The sequence below is a fragment of the Zalophus californianus genome, chromosome 4, assembly GCF_009762305.2.
Source record: "Zalophus californianus isolate mZalCal1 chromosome 4, mZalCal1.pri.v2, whole genome shotgun sequence".
In the NCBI taxonomy this organism is placed as follows: Eukaryota; Metazoa; Chordata; class Mammalia; order Carnivora; family Otariidae; genus Zalophus; species Zalophus californianus.
In genome coordinates, this window is record NC_045598.1 from 171,279,968 (window position 1) to 171,297,366 (window position 17,399).

General features: G+C 39.3%; 2 protein-coding genes across 12 annotated transcripts in view; both read right to left on the reverse strand.

Annotated features, from left to right (window-relative positions):
• TAF2 (TATA-box binding protein associated factor 2) overlaps positions 1–2,747 on the reverse strand; it is an 83,096-nt gene extending 80,349 nt beyond the window's left edge. For 2 of the 7 annotated variants that reach the window (XR_003517838.1, XM_027581860.2), the window contains exons 1-2: positions 2,290–2,744; positions 1,785–1,839 (exon numbers count right to left, since the gene is read on the reverse strand). Coding sequence is in view for 6 of the 7 variants with exons in the window: in XM_027581860.2 (XP_027437661.1) it covers positions 1,785–1,839; positions 2,290–2,372 (138 nt within the window). In the remaining variant the exon portion in view is untranslated. Of the gene's footprint in view, positions 1–1,784; positions 1,840–2,289 lie in introns of all 7 variants that reach the window. The other 5 variants (XM_027581849.2, XM_027581848.2, XM_027581847.2 and 2 more) reach the window with 4 other exon arrangements.
• A 258-nt stretch (positions 2,748–3,005) lies between these two features.
• DSCC1 (DNA replication and sister chromatid cohesion 1) overlaps positions 3,006–17,399 on the reverse strand; it is a 29,255-nt gene continuing 14,861 nt past the window's right edge. For 3 of the 5 annotated variants that reach the window (XM_027581879.2, XM_027581885.2, XM_027581878.2), the window contains exons 3-10: positions 17,036–17,204; positions 14,312–14,446; positions 11,790–11,880; positions 10,529–10,667; positions 9,807–9,859; positions 9,469–9,623; positions 6,813–6,961; positions 3,006–4,129 (exon numbers count right to left, since the gene is read on the reverse strand). In XM_027581879.2, coding sequence (XP_027437680.1) covers positions 4,021–4,129; positions 6,813–6,961; positions 9,469–9,623; positions 9,807–9,859; positions 10,529–10,667; positions 11,790–11,880; positions 14,312–14,446; positions 17,036–17,204 — 1,000 coding nt within the window. In that variant the 3' untranslated portion in view covers positions 3,006–4,020. The remainder of the gene's footprint in view (positions 4,130–6,812; positions 6,962–9,468; positions 9,624–9,806; positions 9,860–10,528; positions 10,668–11,789; positions 11,881–14,311; positions 14,447–17,035; positions 17,205–17,399) is intronic. The other 2 variants (XM_027581891.2, XM_027581895.2) reach the window with 2 other exon arrangements.

Genomic DNA, 17,399 nt, shown 5'->3' on the forward strand with positions numbered 1-17,399 from the left:
CTTAAAGCTGTTTGTTCTAAATAGTCCTTTTACAACTTTCCCTCAATTAACCTGTATGAATATGCTGCTTATTTCCTTCAGGACCCTAATCCATTCACCATCCAACCAATTTTTCCAGTGGGAAACCCCCAAATCATTCACAACTCCTTCCTAACATTCTTAGTAAGAGTCATCTCAGTTCCTTCCCATCTATTATTTCGGCAGGTGCAGAGGAGGTGGAGAGGGGGAACAACAGACAGAAAGGAGCTGCAGGTGACTCTTAGGTCACCCTTGATTAAAAAATGGCTCCGTCACTTTCTAACTTTATGCCCTGAAGAAAGTTACTCTCCAGTTTTTCAGCTGCTTTAATTTTAAAAATGAGGATGAAAATGTCTACTTCATGGGGTTTTTGTGATTAAGTTAGGTCACACACATAAAACCTTAGAAAAGTCTCATACATAGAATGTACTCAATAAACGTTCACTATAATTCAATCACGTCAACTCTATTTCTATACCACTTTCATTACTGTTATTTTCTTTCAGGGCTTCATCATTTCTCCACAAAATTATTACAGTAACTTCTTAACTAAACTCCCTAATTCTCCTATCTTCCCTACCTAATTACTACAACACAACACACCTAAAGTATCCTTCCATGAAGGACAAGGTAAATAAAGCTGACCCTTGAACAACACAGGTTTGAACTGCACAGGCCCACTTATATGTGGATTTTTTCCTAATACAGGGCAGTAATGTAAATGTATTTTTTCTTCCTTATGATTTTCTTAATAACACGTTCTTTCCCTACCTTCCTTTATTACAAGAATACAGTATATAATAAACACACAAAATATGCGTTAATCGACTGTTCATGTTACTGGTAACGCTTCTGGTCAACAGTGGGCTCTTAGCAATTAAGTTTTTGGCAAGTCAAAAGTTATACCCATATTTTTGACTGTGCAGGGAGTCGGGGTCCCTAACCCCTACATTGTTCAAGGGTCAGCCCTAACCACAGGCAGGGAATATTGATAGAGAAATTCCTTAAATAAGGAGATAGGACTTAGTGAACCTTTAAGGATTCTAAGATTCCTATAATAGGTTACTTTTTTATTTAACTGTACAGCTCATCTTGAGTAAACATACACATACAGGGGTAACATTTCCAGAGGGAAGTTCAAGCCATTACCCCCCCCACAAAAAACAAAAAACAAAAAACAAAAAACAAAGATAGCTCACTAAGATTTGTCTCTTTAATACAGGTCCCCCCAAATTAAGTACTTAGGCAGCCAAGGACTGCCCCAGAATGGATTATATATGCAATCTATACACCTCAAAGGAAAGGGGTGGTGTTTACAAGATTTTAAACACCTTACCTAAACCTTTACAAAGCAGTGCTCCTAAATCAAGTCAGCCAAGAATCAGAAAACAAAACTGGCCTCTTAGCAGCCAAGTTGAGTCAGTGAGAGTACTAACCTTAACTTTTTTCACAGAAGAAATTTCACTATGGGCTTATTCTTGTTTCATGCACAATTCTAAAATGCTTGGTAATACAGACTTTCATATTCCACAACAGATTAAACAGAATAAAATGTTAATCCAGAACCAAAAAAAAAAAAGAGCGAGCGAGAAGGGAGACTTGAGGCAGTCAGTAGAGCAGCAAGGCTATGTACCTTGGAGTCACACAGATCTGAATTCTAAATCTTACCTATTCTTGAAACATAGTCATTTGGAAGGGAAAGTTTCTAAATACTGTAAAGGGTGTTTGAACTTGCTACTGCTTATAATTGTTGAGAATATACTTACCACAACAGATTTTCTCTGGAAGTTTATGTTGTTGATGCAGACGACCTGATGGGTTGTATATTAAAAAAGAAAAAGAAAATACTCCTGTTATTAAATAAAAGCATAATTCTATCAAAGTGTAAATAAGAAGTTCTAAGCAGCTCACAATCATACTTTATCTTTTATTTTACAATCCTACTAGGGTAGGATGCATGTTTAAGGATGCATGTCTAAGGTAACTGCATGTTTTAAATTTAGTAACAGCCACGAAAATAGATTTCTTTGTATAAAAATACGGCCAGGTACTTTAAGAAAAACACTTATTCACCTGCCAGGGGCATTAAATCTGTTGAACAATACTGCCATTCAAAACCATACATACTGTCCTACAAACGGCATTTCCAGCACGGTGAGTGGGCTCTAGTTTCCCACATTTCCCAGGCTCACCAAGGCAGCTTCAAGCAATCACAAAATCTAATTAATAAAAACAAAAGCTAGGAAAGGAACACACAAAAAAAATACTTATAATTTATATGGCCTTGGGCTTTCAAAGCCCTTGTCTCCTTTCTTCCTGTTCATTCTGGCGGGTTCTAAACCAGTTGGCGGCATGAAGCGCTCCCACCGAGCTTGGCGTCCTCGTTTCCCGAGGGGCTGCCGGGTATCACCAGCCTCCGGCACCTCCCACTCCCCGCTCCCCTACGCTCCCGACAGTCATGCCCCGCGGCCAGGGCTCCCTCGGCGCCCACACCCCGCCGCCGCCTCAAACTTGCTCCCGCGACTCGGCTCCTTTTAGCCGTCTCCGGCGAGCTTGTTACGAAGATGCTCCTCTCACCAACCGCTCAAAGCCACAGACAGCCGACATCTTGCCTGTCACCTCTGACCTCTGGCGTCAGCGGAAGTGGGACGGCGGCGAGGGCGGGAGCCGGAAGTTTTGTGTCAGTGGGTGGGGCTCGCGCGATAATAGGAGGGGTTTTGCATTTGCTTTTCCAGGCACATGCAGTGGGAGACAACTGTTAAAATTGAAGAAATATGTGATGGTTTGCGAAAAGCGGGGCGGGAAGTAGGTGGCGGTCTTAGAACAGGGATACATGAAACCAGAAGAAGGGGAGGTCCTGCTGGTTTGCTGTGTGAAGGGACACCGTGAACTCATTGGGCCCCAGTGATTGAAGCTGTGACACAAATAATTAGACCCCAGGTAGTCTAACTCAAACTTCAGAGTCCTCACTAGATACTGCCTCAGTATTTTTTTTCAAATAATTTTACATACATACAAAACATTTATTGAAAAGACAAATATTTTGAAGCCATCAACATTTGCAGTTCATGTACAAGAGAATAGAACAGTTGTAAATTTCAGTAACAGTTAAATCTTGGTTAGGTAATTGTGGATTACCCATTAACATTTTTTTAACCTTGGATCAGATTTATCTTTGGCCTAAGCCCGCAAACTGTCCTGGTGACAAGTTTATTAGCTAAGTTAAAATTAATTTGACCTTTGGTCTAAATGAATGCAAATCAGGAAAATAAAGCTATAAAAGAACTTTAAAACATTCCAAAATCCATTAGACATTACTTGTAGTTTTCCAGTACTACCCGTGTCAGTTTTCTCCATTACAGGATTATAAATTGCTCTATTAGTATTCTTCACCTAAGATTGAGTATCAAATCCATTTCATCCCAAAGTGCACATGGACATCAGCCAAGCAACACAGCAGCTATTACCAAGCCAATTTCATCAATGCAAATGACTAATTTAGGTAACAGAGAGGATCTAGTGACTCCCTGTCTTGGTGGAATGTTGAAAATAGAGAGGAAATCACTTGAGAAATGACATTTAAGTGAATAATTACTCTTCTAGGAAACTATTACTATTTAGTCCTCTGAAAAAGCCTTTAAATTTGTTAATGATTAGAACGTCAAATCCTAATTAAAGGAATGCAACTTTACATATAAAAAAGGCAACACTTTTCTATAAATAAAACCACATAGACTCGAGATATACTAAATATAGGGAATAACTTTCTTTTGTCCTTGTTTACACTGTATGCATAATGAAAAAATAACTTGAAAGATATAGAAATATCCTATTACCTTTAAGGGAAAAAGAGCAATAGTTTCAAAATGCTTAGGATTAGGAGAAAAATGTTTCAAAGTATGTTTTTTAAAATCTGGAATACAAATATATGCAATAATCTTTTTCTTATAACCGTCAATTTTATGAAGCAACTTTAGTCCCAAAGAACAGACTGTTGTTCTTTTAAGAAATGGGTCTTCTTGAATTGTAAACTTTAACACCATTTTGTATTGAAGAGCGAGAATATTTAGTGAGTAATGCACCTATGGTTTGCTTCTCTCCACACAAATCTCTGTGGGAACAATTAAAAAAAAAATGAATTGCATGAATATGTTAGGGAACATAATATTCACAGTGCTAGTTATTTATATCTGTCTTGCCTAAATCCATCTTTCCAACAAGCATAAGGATGTGTGTTTGTGGAAGAGACAGGGTAGGGAGTGGTTACTAAGCCTTAATTGAACTAGCTACTTTACATGTAACCTCATTTAACCACAGAAAGAGTAAAAGTAATGTATTACTTAACCGCACATTAGATATGGGGCTCAGGTAGTCATGGATGGAACCAAACTTCGCTGCCAAATCTGCATGACTTCTAAGTCCAATTTTTTTTTTCCCATTATATCACACAGGCTCCAAATTAGAAATACAAGCCATGTGATATAGGAAGGTCTAGACACGGAGACCCTGGATCCTAGGCTACTTGTGTGTGCTTATTTATGTTACCCACCCTTCCTGAATTTTAGCTTCATCTTGTATACCCCAAAGAGGAGAAGGACTATGAACTGGAACAAAGGAGGTGAAGGAAGAAAGAAAGGACATGAGCTAGAGAAGGGAGCAAGGGCAAGGTCATACAGGGCCTTAAAGAACATGGAAAGAAGTCGTAATTTAATTCTAAGTATAAAGGGAAGTCACTAGGTGGGTTTTCATTAATGGAAAAGCAGAATGTGATCTAAGTTTTAAATAATGGAGGCAATGAGTTGATGATTATGGAAGCTAAGTGGTGAGTACATGGGCGGGTTCATTATGTTATATTGTCACTTTTGAATTTTTAAAAATTTTCCAAAATAATAAGTTTGAAAAGTGGGACAGGAGAAGAGGGGGAAAATATAAGTAGGGAGACCAATTCAGAGGCAGGTACTAGATGATCCATCAGGATTTGCTCATAGTTTGAAACAGGGAGCAAGAGAAGAAAAAGACAAGTATGATTCTCAGACTTTTTGCTTGAGTAACTGGATTACTGGTGGTGATGTTACAGAGAGAGGTGGAAGATGGGGTTAGGACAAGGTGGAACCACAGTTATATTGTGGGCGTGTCAGGTTTGAAATTCCTCTTAGCTATCCAAGTGGAAGTGTTCAATAGGCAGCTAGATAAGAGAAACTGGAACTCAGGGAAAAGATCAAATATGAAGATAAAATTAGGAAGTCATTAAGTTTAAATCCAGGTCTAGATGAGGGCACCAAGGGAAAAAATATAAATGAAACAGCAGATGGTCAAGGATAGTCCTGGAGCACACCAACATTTAAAGATTGGAAAGAAAAGGGAGACATGAGGAAGAGACAGAAAAGGAGCTGCCTCGGGAGAGAAGGGACAAAAATGGTGTGTTTCAAGTAGAAAGTGGTCCACAGTGTCCAACAGTTCTAAGAGGCCAAGTAAACAAGGACAGACAGTTGACCACTGAAATGTAGAGAGATGGTTAAGAAAAGAATGGGAGACAAAGAAGCAGAAAGGAGTACAACAGGTTAAGAAAAGAATGGGAGACAAAGAAGCAGAAAGGAGTACACAAACTTTCAAAAGGAATTTCTTGTGAAGGAGAGCAGAGGGTATGGGGTCCAGTAGGTTGTTGTTTTTTGAAATGAGCAATACTACAGTATACCATATATTGATGGGAATAATCCAGCAGGTAGGGAGACATCAATAACACAAGGGGGAAAATGATAACTAGAGGATGTATGTCTTTAATAAGGCCAGAGGGATGGATCCAGTGCAGGAGGACTGGCCTTAGGAGCAGGGATGGTTCATGCATTATAGAGGAAGGCCTGCAAAGGGAGTATGTATGGACATAATACAAAGAGGCTGGCAGGTTTGGTGGTAGGAAAGAAGTTGTCCTTGTTTTTTCTCATCTGCTTCTATTTTCTCAAGAAACGAGGTCACAAGCTGAGGGTGAAGAGGAAAATAGAGGTATTGATGCCACGAAAAGCAAAAATATGAAAAGTGAGCTCCAAGGATAGAAAAGTTTCAAATGGTGCTTTGCCAAGGACCCAGCTAAGTACCACTCAAGCTCTCAAGTAAGACTGGCAAGTTCCAATGTCTTTTTCTCCAGGAAATTTGTCACCTGCCCACGTGTAGGCACAGAGTAAGCAGAAAAGTTGAGTTTTATCTTTGTGGATTTCTTTTTTTTGCCAGAGAGGTGTGATAAGGGGGAGAAAAGGCCACAGGAGCAAAGCATGCCCAGTAGAAGCTAAAGACCCTGAGCGGGAAATCCAAGCTGGGTAAAGGGAGGAGAGGACTGAGAAGCTAAGACACAGTTTAGAGGTGGCAGCATTAGTACATTTGAGGTCCTGTAAACAGTGACTAACGAGCTAGGTAGTTCTTCTGCAATCTGGCATCTACCAAAATGTTAAAGCGAGGCAGCAGGAAAGAGAGGAGGTATCCATCAGAGAGAGGGTTTGCTTTAGAGCCATAGCGGGGTATGCAGTCTGACTGGGCCTCAAAGAGCTGCAGTTTTGCAGGGAGGAGGGCAGAGAAGTGGTTTTAGAGGCAGCATGAGAAAGAAAGACAACACATTCCCCACCTCCAGGATCAGAAGTTGTAAAGAATGACAGAGAAGACAGCCACCACTTGAAAAAGTTTCAAAGGAAGACCATGTCCTCAGGGAACACTCAAAAAAAAAAAAAAAAGAAGTGTCCTAATCATAAATCTAAAACCCCTATGCTACAAAGAACTCTCAGAATCCACTTTAGTAAATTACTTACTGAATATATGGAGCAATGTCTTCTTCTGTCCACTTTTCCCTTAGAGAGAATAGACTGTTAAAACGTTCTTGATTATCCTCAGGCAAATCATCTACTTTTAGCAAAAATATGATTTCTGGTCTTGAGTGTCTATCCACCAAGGCTAAACCCTATTTAAAAATGAAATGAAAAAGGGCAGTTAAAATAATGGTCTAGTGTCTAAATACGACTCATTCTTTAGGTTTGGCTGAGCCCAAGCCACTTAAAATGTCAGCTATGTGAAATTTACACAAACTACCCAGAAACCCTCAATAGCCTTTTTCATAAAAAGAGCTCCATTAAACAGTGAATTCTCCTTTTCCCTTCTACAATCTGGCTTCCGCTGCTCAATTTATCAGGTTAGCTCGAGTTCAAAGTCACCAATGACCTGTCATTGCCAAATCTAGTGGGCCCTTTCCTTGGATTTGCTAGCCCTGTTTTCTTTATTAATGTTGCTTCCTCCCTCTTTGAATCTCCATCACTGACATCACCGTCTCATTATTTTCCTCCTAACTCAATGTTGTAGTTCCTTGGGGTTCCTACCCTGATCCCTCAACTTGTCTCACTGTCACTGTCCCGAGTGGCTCAACTCACCTCGACTAAACCTAGGACTGCAAACACTACTTACTTGCTAATGACAGTAACATAGGTATCTTCAACTCAAATTGCTCTTCCGAGAACGAGCACAAGAACTCTATATCCAAACCTATCTATGAACCCATTGTGTTTGTTACCCAAAACTGCTCTAGTCCCATTAGCCTAGGAAACCATGAAACCTGGGCATTATCCTCGATTCCATTATTCAAACCCCATACCTACATGGTCACTTAATCCTATAGATTTTAAGGCCTCAACATTTCCCTTATCCATTCTCCATCACCTATTTCTTTGGCCAGTACTTTCTTAGTTAGGAGTACATAACTATAGAGAGCCTGGAGACTTCTCCTTTTTCATAATCTAGCCAACCTTCCATCCAACCATCCTCAATGTCATCGTGTTCTTTCTAAAAGGCAGAATTCATCAGGTAGCTCTTCTGATGTCACTAAAAGGCCCCAGAGAGCTTTCTAAATAGGAATGAAATTCCTTAGCACAGACCATAGTGTCCCGCGCTGACTCACCAGCACCTTTTACTCTAGTCCTGCATCCCTACTAATAGTGCCCCAATTTGTATCCCTCCATGTCTCAGAACATGCTCTCCTGGGTCCTCATCTCTGCCCTTCCATCTAGAGAGTTCATAGTTCATCCTTTCAAATTCGGCAGCTCAAACAGCCATGCCTTCAGAAAATCATCCCTGATTGACCAGACGGGTAAATCCCTTTTCTTTGCTCCCATAACATCTTGTACATGCCCTTCCCATGACCCAGATCACTCTACATTATAAGAAAGGATTTATACATGTAATGTGCACCCCCATCTCCAGAGCTCAGGCTGAGGACCCTGACAGCACGTGGTTTTCTTCTCAGCATCTAGCGTGGTGCCTAGACATAAAAGGAACTCTAAATATTGAGCAAATCCTTTCACGCTGTAACAATACTTACTGAGCATACCCTACACGCCAGGCAGAATGCTGTACATTGGCAAGCAACAGTGAACAAAATTCTATCACAGTGGAGAGTGTGAAACCCACATAATTAAACATTTTCCCAGAGCTAAGCGGTCAGTGCCAGGAAAGAAAAATACAGGGTGCTCTGACAAAGTAAAACAGGAGGCATTTTTTTTTTTTTTTTTAGAAAAAAGAAAAGCGTCCTTGAGGAAGTGACTCAAAGATGAATAGGAGGTGGCAAGGCGAAATTACAAAGAAGGTCATTCTAGAACAAAAAGCCTTGCGTGCAGGTCCTAAGGTAGGAGAGAGCTTGATGATCTTGAAAACCTGAAAGACGGCTGGTATGCAGTGAGCAGGAGAGGGGGAGGAGGAGATGGAGCTACAAGGGAGATGATGAAGTGTTTTTCAGGCCAAGATACAAATCCTGGATTTTTTTTTTAAGATTTTATTTATTTATTTGAGAGAGAGAGAGAGAACGCATTCGAGTGCACAAGCAGAGGGGAGGGGGGAGGGGAAGAGGGAGAGGGAGAAGCAGGCTCCCCACAGAGCAGGGAGCCCGATGCAGGACTCGATCCCAGGACCCTGGGATCATGACCTGAGCCAAAGGTAGACGCTTAACCGACTGAGCCACCCAGGCGTCCTCCTGGATTTTCTATCTTAAATGCTATGGACAACCATTAAATCTTAAGGATGACGTTCATCTAATCTGACTGGCATTTTTCAAAGGTCATTCTAGCAGCACTGCAGAGAATGGATCGGAGGTGGGCAAAATTAAAAGTACAGAGGGCCCGCTGAGGGACTTCATTGCTCCTTATAGCCAGACAAACATGACAGTGGACTATAACAGTGCTGGTGGAAACAGAAATGCAGCAGGTGGGAAGCAGGATTAACTGCACACGGGCCTGAGGGATCTCACTGAGGCGACAGAAACGTTCTAAAACTAGTGTTGGACTGAATGTACAGTCTGCTCCTAATGGAGATGGTGGCTAGGAAAATAAAGTGGCTCCAAGCTCAGTGGCAATACAGATTTCATGTCACCCAGTAACTAATGAGACCCCGTTGAGTTATGGTAGCAATCACCACTGCTAACCTTACCTTAAGCTGATCAAGCCTAGTTATCATTCCTTCGGGAACACTCTGTTGCCACACTTCTTGAAACTCAGCGAGGTTAAATTTCACTGCATTCTGAAGTAGCATCTGTGCTGCTGCTCTGCATATTTTATCAGCACTCAGTGCAAAATAAACTTCACCTAAGGAAGAGGAAGTTTCATATTGTCTTCTGACAATTCAATACACTACTGCTGTAACCTTTTCCCCAGCGCGATTTCTCAGAAAAAATTACACACTGCTCACCTCCTGCAAACCCAGGCACGTGTTTCAGAAAGGCATACCAATCTTAACACAAACAAGTTAAATTACTTTCCAAGTCTTACCTTCCTCTACATATTTCTTTCCATAACATTTAAGACAGTGTGCAATCATTTCCCTGAAAAATTTAAAACACTCCTTTGAAAAGTTATCAATACATTTTTATGCATTATATCTTAAACGCCATTGCTAACTAAAAACTTAAGATAATATATTTTGAGATTTGAAACACTAAGTGATTTTGGTTGCTTAAGTAAAATTTTACAGGAGGAACTAACTAAAACATACTGGAAGGCTACTACGTGCCAGGCCCATGCTAAACATTTTTTCATGAATTACATAAGCATACATTATCACAAGATAACTTATGCATCATTTTTTTTAAGACTTTATTTATTTATTTATTTGACAGAGAGAGAGAGAGAGAAAGCGAGAGCAGGAACACAAGCAGGGGGATGGGAGACGGAGAAGCAGGCTCCCCACCGAGCAGGGAGCCTGATGTGGGACTCAATCCTAGCACCCTGGGATCATGACCTGAGCCAAAGGCAGACGCTTAACGACTGAGCCACCCAGGCACCATTCTTTGTATTTTTTAAGGTAGGAAAAAAAAGATGATGTACATTTATTCAGTCCAGTGACCAAAACTCCTAAGTCCTTCCTGGTTCTACGATTTTTTAAATTTCTGTAAGACATCAAAATATAATCTACTCCCTATATTTATTTGCACCCTGGGAAATAATTTTCTTCCCTTTAAGGAAGTTGGCAAGACAGTAATTAAAATACTTACTCTGGCTCCAATGGTCCAAGTTCCTGAAGGCAAGTATTCAAAGGAACTTTATCAAAAGACCAAGATTCAGAATCCACAAGCTGAGTTACGTGATTCAGAAGTTTCATCTCATAATCGAATTCAAGAATCCTCCAATAACCTACAAATTCCCAAAGTAATAGTAACAAAGGACATTGTAAGCAAATTAATTGGCTAATAGATTGATAAAGAAGCAGTGTGCTCTTGCCCGGGACAAAAAAGAGACACTAGAAGTCTTACCTTTCTTTATAAGCAAGGCTTCTTTTTACACTTTTCTCCTAATCAGTACGAATGGTGTCTGGAGAGAAACCCTAGTGGTTTTTAAAAAGTACCTTACATATGACTCATTTTTTTCAAGTCCTTTAATAATGATTTCAGAATAATCTTGTCAATCTAAATGAAAATGCAGAAACCTGTAGCTGGTTCAGTGATTTCAAGAGAACATTGTACAAATGAGGTGAAGGTCGTAGGTTGGATATCCCGCATGTGATCTCCACTCTGGGGCACGGGCATGGTTATAACTCTCATCTAGTTGTCTTGCAGAGGTGTTCTTGGGCTCAGAAAGAAGCCTAGGTCACTCAAGAGTCAACAGACTCAGAGGTATGATATGAACCAGTAGCAAGATAAAGGCTGGACATCAAGATACCTTTCCCTATTCTTGTGAAAGATCACAAAATGCCAACTGATCATTGAAGGCACCACCACCACCCCTGGAGAAACAAATCAAGTATAAATCCAGCATTTCCAGGGGAGAATGTTACTATTGCTATTCTGAAAAAAATAAAGGCAACATTAGAAAAGGGAGTGTGTGATGTCAATCCGAGAAAATGCCAGGAATAATCTATGTACCCCTCAACACAGACCAAAATTTTATCCATCCCCAGGCAAGAAGTGAAAAATGCAGAGAGTTGCATTAAAATCCACTGGTTTCTAACCTCAACATTCATGGTACCCATATACTGTAGCAATTAACAGCAGGCATCCATAATTTAAAACTTTATTTCCAAAAAGCCCTGTTAGGAGTGGTTGGAGTCACTGGTCACAGCTGGACCTCTTCATGTAAACATCACATGTAGTCTCTACCCCACATCCAAAAACATAAATATCATCAGCTTTAAGCCCAAAATTAGATTAAATAGATAATATGCAATGGGATGAAGAGGTCCATAAATTTCTTTCTCACATGATGCTGGTAGAAACAGAAAATTCCATCATTATTAATAATTATGATAAGTAATGCTACCTTCAATCTCACAGGCATTTAGAACTTGTAACTGGACCATCATTTCTTCCTCGCTTGCCTGAATTTGATCAAGCAAATCTTCAGTTGTATACTGAAACAAGGAAAAAAGAAAAAAAAAAACCATTCTAAGTCCTTTGAAGAATATTTTTTTAGACTTATTGAATTTGGGAGAATAGATACATACAACAGATTAAGGCAATATTTACACTATAGTTCAATTTCTTCTGATAATGTGTAATGATTACTACATGAAATCTAAGAAGAAAATATAGGGGTAAATCTTTGTGATGTCGAATTTAGCCACAGTTTTGTAGATAGTATGCCAAAAACACAAGCAGCAAAAGAAAAGATAAATTGGATTTTATCAAAATGAAAAACTTCTGTACTTCATCAAAATATCATCAATGCAAAAGGACAAATATTGTATAATTCCATTTGTATGGGATATTTAGAATAGTCAAATTCAGAGATGAAAAGTAGAACTAATAGTGATTGTCAGAGGATGGGAGCAGGGGAGACTGGGGAGTTGTGTTTAATGGATATATAGTTTCGTCTTGGGAAAGATGAAAGGTTTCTATGGATGCATGGTGGTCATGGTTGCATAATAGTGTGGAGGTACTTAATGCCACAGAACATTACACACAAAAATGGTTAAAATGGTGAATTTCATGTTATGTATATTTATCACAATTTTTTTTTTAATCAAGAAAGTAAAAACACAACCCACAAAATGGGAGAAAATAGAAGCATATTATATATCTGATAAGGAACTTGTATTTAAACTATATAAAGAATGCTCCTACAACTCAGTAATAAAGTGACAACCAAATAATTGGACAAAGGAGTTCCTGGATCGACAATTTTCAGTGAAATACAAATAGTCAAGAAGCACATGAAAAGATGCTTAACATCATCAGTCATCAGGGAAATGCACAAGAAAACCACGATGATACCACTTCAAATCCACTGGTATTGATATAAAAAAAGACAGATAATAACAAGTGTCGTCAGGGAGGTGGAGATATTGGAGTCCTCATACAATGGGAATGTAAAATGGTGCAGCCACTTTGGAAACAGTCTGGCAGTTCCTCAAAAAGTTATAAAGAGTTACCATATGACCCATCAATTCCACTCTTATTATGTACATACCCAAAAGAAATTAAAACACAGGTCCACTAGAAACTTGTACATGAATTTTCACAGCAGTGTCCTTCATAATAATCAAAATATGGAAAGTTATCCATGACTCTCAACTGATGAATGAATAAATAAAATATGGTATATCCATAAAATGGAGTATTTTTAGCAATAAAGAGAAATAAACTACTGATATATGCTACAACATGAACCTACCTTGAAAAACATCAGAACAAGTCAAAAAAGCCAGTGAGAAAATGTCACATATCATATGATTCTATTCATATGAAATACCCAGAAAGGGCAAATCAAGAGCAAATCAAGAGATTGAAAGTAGATTAGTGGTTGCCTAGGGCTGAGTGGGAGAGGGAAGCAGGGAAAGGTAAGATTAGAAGGTAACAGTTAAAATTAGAAGGTACAGGGGCACCTGGGTGGCTCAGTCGTTAAGCGTCTGCCTTCGGCTCAGGTCATGATCCCAGGGTCCTGGGATGGAGCCCCGCACCAGGCTCCCTGCTCGGCGGGAAGCCTGCTTCTCCCTCTCCCACTCCCCCTGCTTGTGTTCCCTTTCTCGCTGTCTCTCTGTCAAATAAATAAAAATCTTTAAATAAATAAATAAATAAATAAATAAAATTAGAAGGTACAGGGTTTCCTTGGGTTGATGAAAATATTCTGAACATCATCGTGGTGACTGACCACACAACTCTGTGAATATCCTAAAACCACTGAATTAAAGTCACTTTAAAATGAGTGAACTGTCTGGTATACAAAATTGTATCTCAATAAAGTGGTTACCAGAAAAAGAAAAAGAAAAAAAGAAAATCAATCAGTCAATGGAGAAAAAGAGAACATAAATATGGTCTTCAGATTGCCCGTGCAGGTCTGTAATTTCAAACTACATTAAAAACTGGAGAATTTTTTTTTACTTGGCTTGTAAATAGTTTTCCATACTTTCAGGAATCAGTTAATTTTCACATGAGAATAAGAATACTTTCTATTTCCATAAAATCTTTTTTGAAGAGCCTCTATAATTTTTAATTAAATAAAAATTAATTTATCTTCTAAAAAATGTATTCCATAGTTAGGAACCTGTGAAGCTTTCAGCTATGTAAATGACACCATGATATCTAGGATCTGCTTTAAAGTACTCCTGAAAAAGAAGGAGGAAAAAAAAAAAAAAGCGGGAAGCAGCGTGGGGACAGAAGCAACGAGACTGACAAAATATTGATAAATGTTCAAATGGGTGATGAATATATGGGGGTCTTTCTGCTTTGGGGTATATTTGAAATTTTCATAATGTAAATATAAACATTAAAAGTAAGAATGTCACCATCAGTGCCTCTAATTATAGTTCTATTTTTTAAGTTTCAAATGAAAATAAGTCTTACTTTTGAATGATTTGAATCCTTTTCTTTTTGACTGTCGGGTCCTTCATAGGTATTTTCCATCAAAAGCTTCTTTAGCTTCTTTAATTTAGGTCTGCATCTTCTTAATTCCCAATAATTATTAGAAAAACCAAAGATCTAGAAAATATAAAGATATAACCTTTTAGGGGCCATTCTAAAAGAAAATTTCACACAAAATTTCAACCAACTCATCCACTCTCAATAAAAAAAGAAGAGAGCCAGGTAATCTGCTTTCTATTGAGAAGGCACCCTCCAGCCATCTCAAGCAAATGGATGGGTATCTTCAGGAAGATCTTTTCAAACCCGAATTAAGAGGACACTGCCAACACAGTGAAAACCAGTCATTGAGCTCAGTATCTCAAGTGTACTATGGAAACTAGGGTATGCCCAGAAAAAGAATGATCAGGATGGTGACTGTTCTGCAAATCTGATGGAAATAGAAAATGAATACTTTTAGGCTGGAAAACAAAAAATAAAGAAGATACATGATCACAGTCTTCAAATAATGAAGGGATGTTAAAGGAGAGAGGGAGTATCCTTGTTCTATGTTGCTTACGGTGTCAAAATCTAGCAGAAAGTTAAGGAAGAAATATTTCTTTTCAGTGCAAGAACTTCCTACTATCTAGAGTTGCAGCTAATGCCCTATTGTGAAACAGTGAGAGGCTCATCACTCAAAGCAATCCAGCTGACAGTGGCTACTTGATGGGTGAGTATGTTACCCCTCCCTACCTCTGGGACTTGCCAGTATCTAGCACTTGGTAGGTACCCAGTAAGTGGTTCACATAAATAAGGAAAAAAGGCTGAACTGGATTATATGCGGGGTGCCTTCCAACTCTAAAATGCAAGGTCAGGGGATGCTTCTACTTTCAAACTAGTAAAAGGCTTGATTGATTAGACAAGGCCCAGCCAAACCTGATGGTAATGTTGTTGAACCCGACGATTCCAAAAGAGGAGCTTAAGGACCAAACCAAAAAGATCAATTTCATCCACAGTTCACAAACTGACAGGCTGCTGGTTATATCCAAAGCACAGATGCTGGTGTGTGCTTTGTGTTGTGCGGAAGGGATAGTTAGTATAGAGTTGAAACTAGCTGCTGACATGGAAATATCAGAGGAGATTTTGTCCCAAGATCTAAATGTCAAGGTTTACCTGAAAACAAGAAGTCAGAAGATTTGGCAGCTCTGGGCCTGCTTTCCCACAAGGCCAAGCTGTGGCCGCCCACCTACATGGGACTTGTTTTCTTCAATTTGCCACAGACCCCACCATTCTCTGTTGTTGCAGAGACTGGTAACCACTACCATTTTATCAGCAGCAGCCTGTTTGGCCCACGTGCATTCCTCACCTAGCCCTTCTAGGCATCTAGAAGTGCAACCACAGATTAAACCTTTAGTTGGTAGATCTTTGGGGCGCTCCAATCAGTTAAGTGTCTGCCTTTGGCTCAGGTCATGATCCCGGGGTCCTGGGATCTAGCCCTGCAATGGGCTCCCTGCTCACTGCGAAGTCTGCTTCTCCCCCTCCCTTTGTCCCTCCCCCCATTCCACTTGTGCTTTCTCTGTCAAATAAATAAAATCTTAAAAAAAAAAAAGAAAACTTTAGTTGGTAGATCTGTTACACTGTACCCAGTCTCAGTGCACAGAATTTCCATAACGAGAGCTCAGAGGTACTCCCATATTGTTATACCCCTGCAAAAATACCTACAAAACAGGTACGCGATGAAAAAGTAACATCTTTTACAAAAGGCTGAACTGCCCATATTTCTAGTTAATTACAATTGAACCAAAATAGAAAATTTACTGGAAGTTATTCTGTTCTAGCAACATCATGGGTCACTGACATTTCCCAGTATTTTCCCTTATTTCTATTCCAATTCTAAGGCAGTAGTTGGCCTAAAGTCATTCCGAGAGAATTAAGGGCTGTGTTTTGATCATGACGTGTGTAATAATCTAGCCAGGATGGAGACTTCTATTTGGTATCTGTAAGCAGTAGTCTCCATAATAATTAAGAATTTATTATGCATGGCTAGAGACAATAATGAGCTAAACCGAGGTAAGAAACACACCTGCCTCAAAAATTCAAATTTCTTCATTTCTCCTCCTCATAACCATTACTTAAGGCATTTAGTTGTGGTTCGAGGGAGTCTCCTTTCAAAACATATCAAAACAAAACAGTAAGACTTACTAAAAATAGGTAAAACTTTTAGAATACATCACCTAATAATAAACTTTCCATGTTGCAGAAAATGGTCATCTTGTCTAGGACTTAAAAATCAAATAGGGAAAATAAGCCAACTTCACAAGACTCCAAACAATGCTGAAAAATTTTAAATTTCATTAGAGAACTTTGCAGATCCCCTGTGATTATACATTTCACAACTAAAGATTTTTTAAAAGATTTATTTTATTTATTATTTTAGAGAGGGGGGAGGGGCAGAAGGGAGAGGGAGCGAATCTCAAGCAGACTCCCCTGCTGAGCACAGAGCCAAACTCAAGGCCCATCTCAGGGCCCTGAGATCATGCCTGAGCCAAAAGCCAAGAGTCAGGTGCTTAAGTGACTGAGCCACCCAGGTGCCCCCATACTTAAAGATTTTATTTTTAATGTTAAATTTATTTTTTGTTATGTTAATCACCGTACATTACAGCATTATTAAAGGCAATATTAGCACATGGGTTGTGATTCTCATATAAATTAGAAGGCAGAGAACAGTACCTCAGTGTGAATAATGTTACAATGCGTTTCCTCCATCTTCAGCTGGTCCGGAGTTTTACAATCAGGAATAAAAAGCAACATATTGGAAGTGTCTGCTGTTCTCAAGTCATACGTTTTGTCTTTACTGCACAGCACAGCCTGCTCATCTTTATCACCCCGAATCACAAGACTGCAGGAAAATGGGAAAAGAAAATACATGGTTTAGAGACACCAATGGACATCTTCATTATAAACAGTTCCAAAATCCTCTAGGCTTGTAGAATTTAAAAATTAAGTCTTGAGGCTGTGTCTGGCCCCTGTTTTCATCACCCTCGAGCACATGTTGGGCTCACAAAGCAAGGGCGGGGCCTGTTGAGAGACAGAG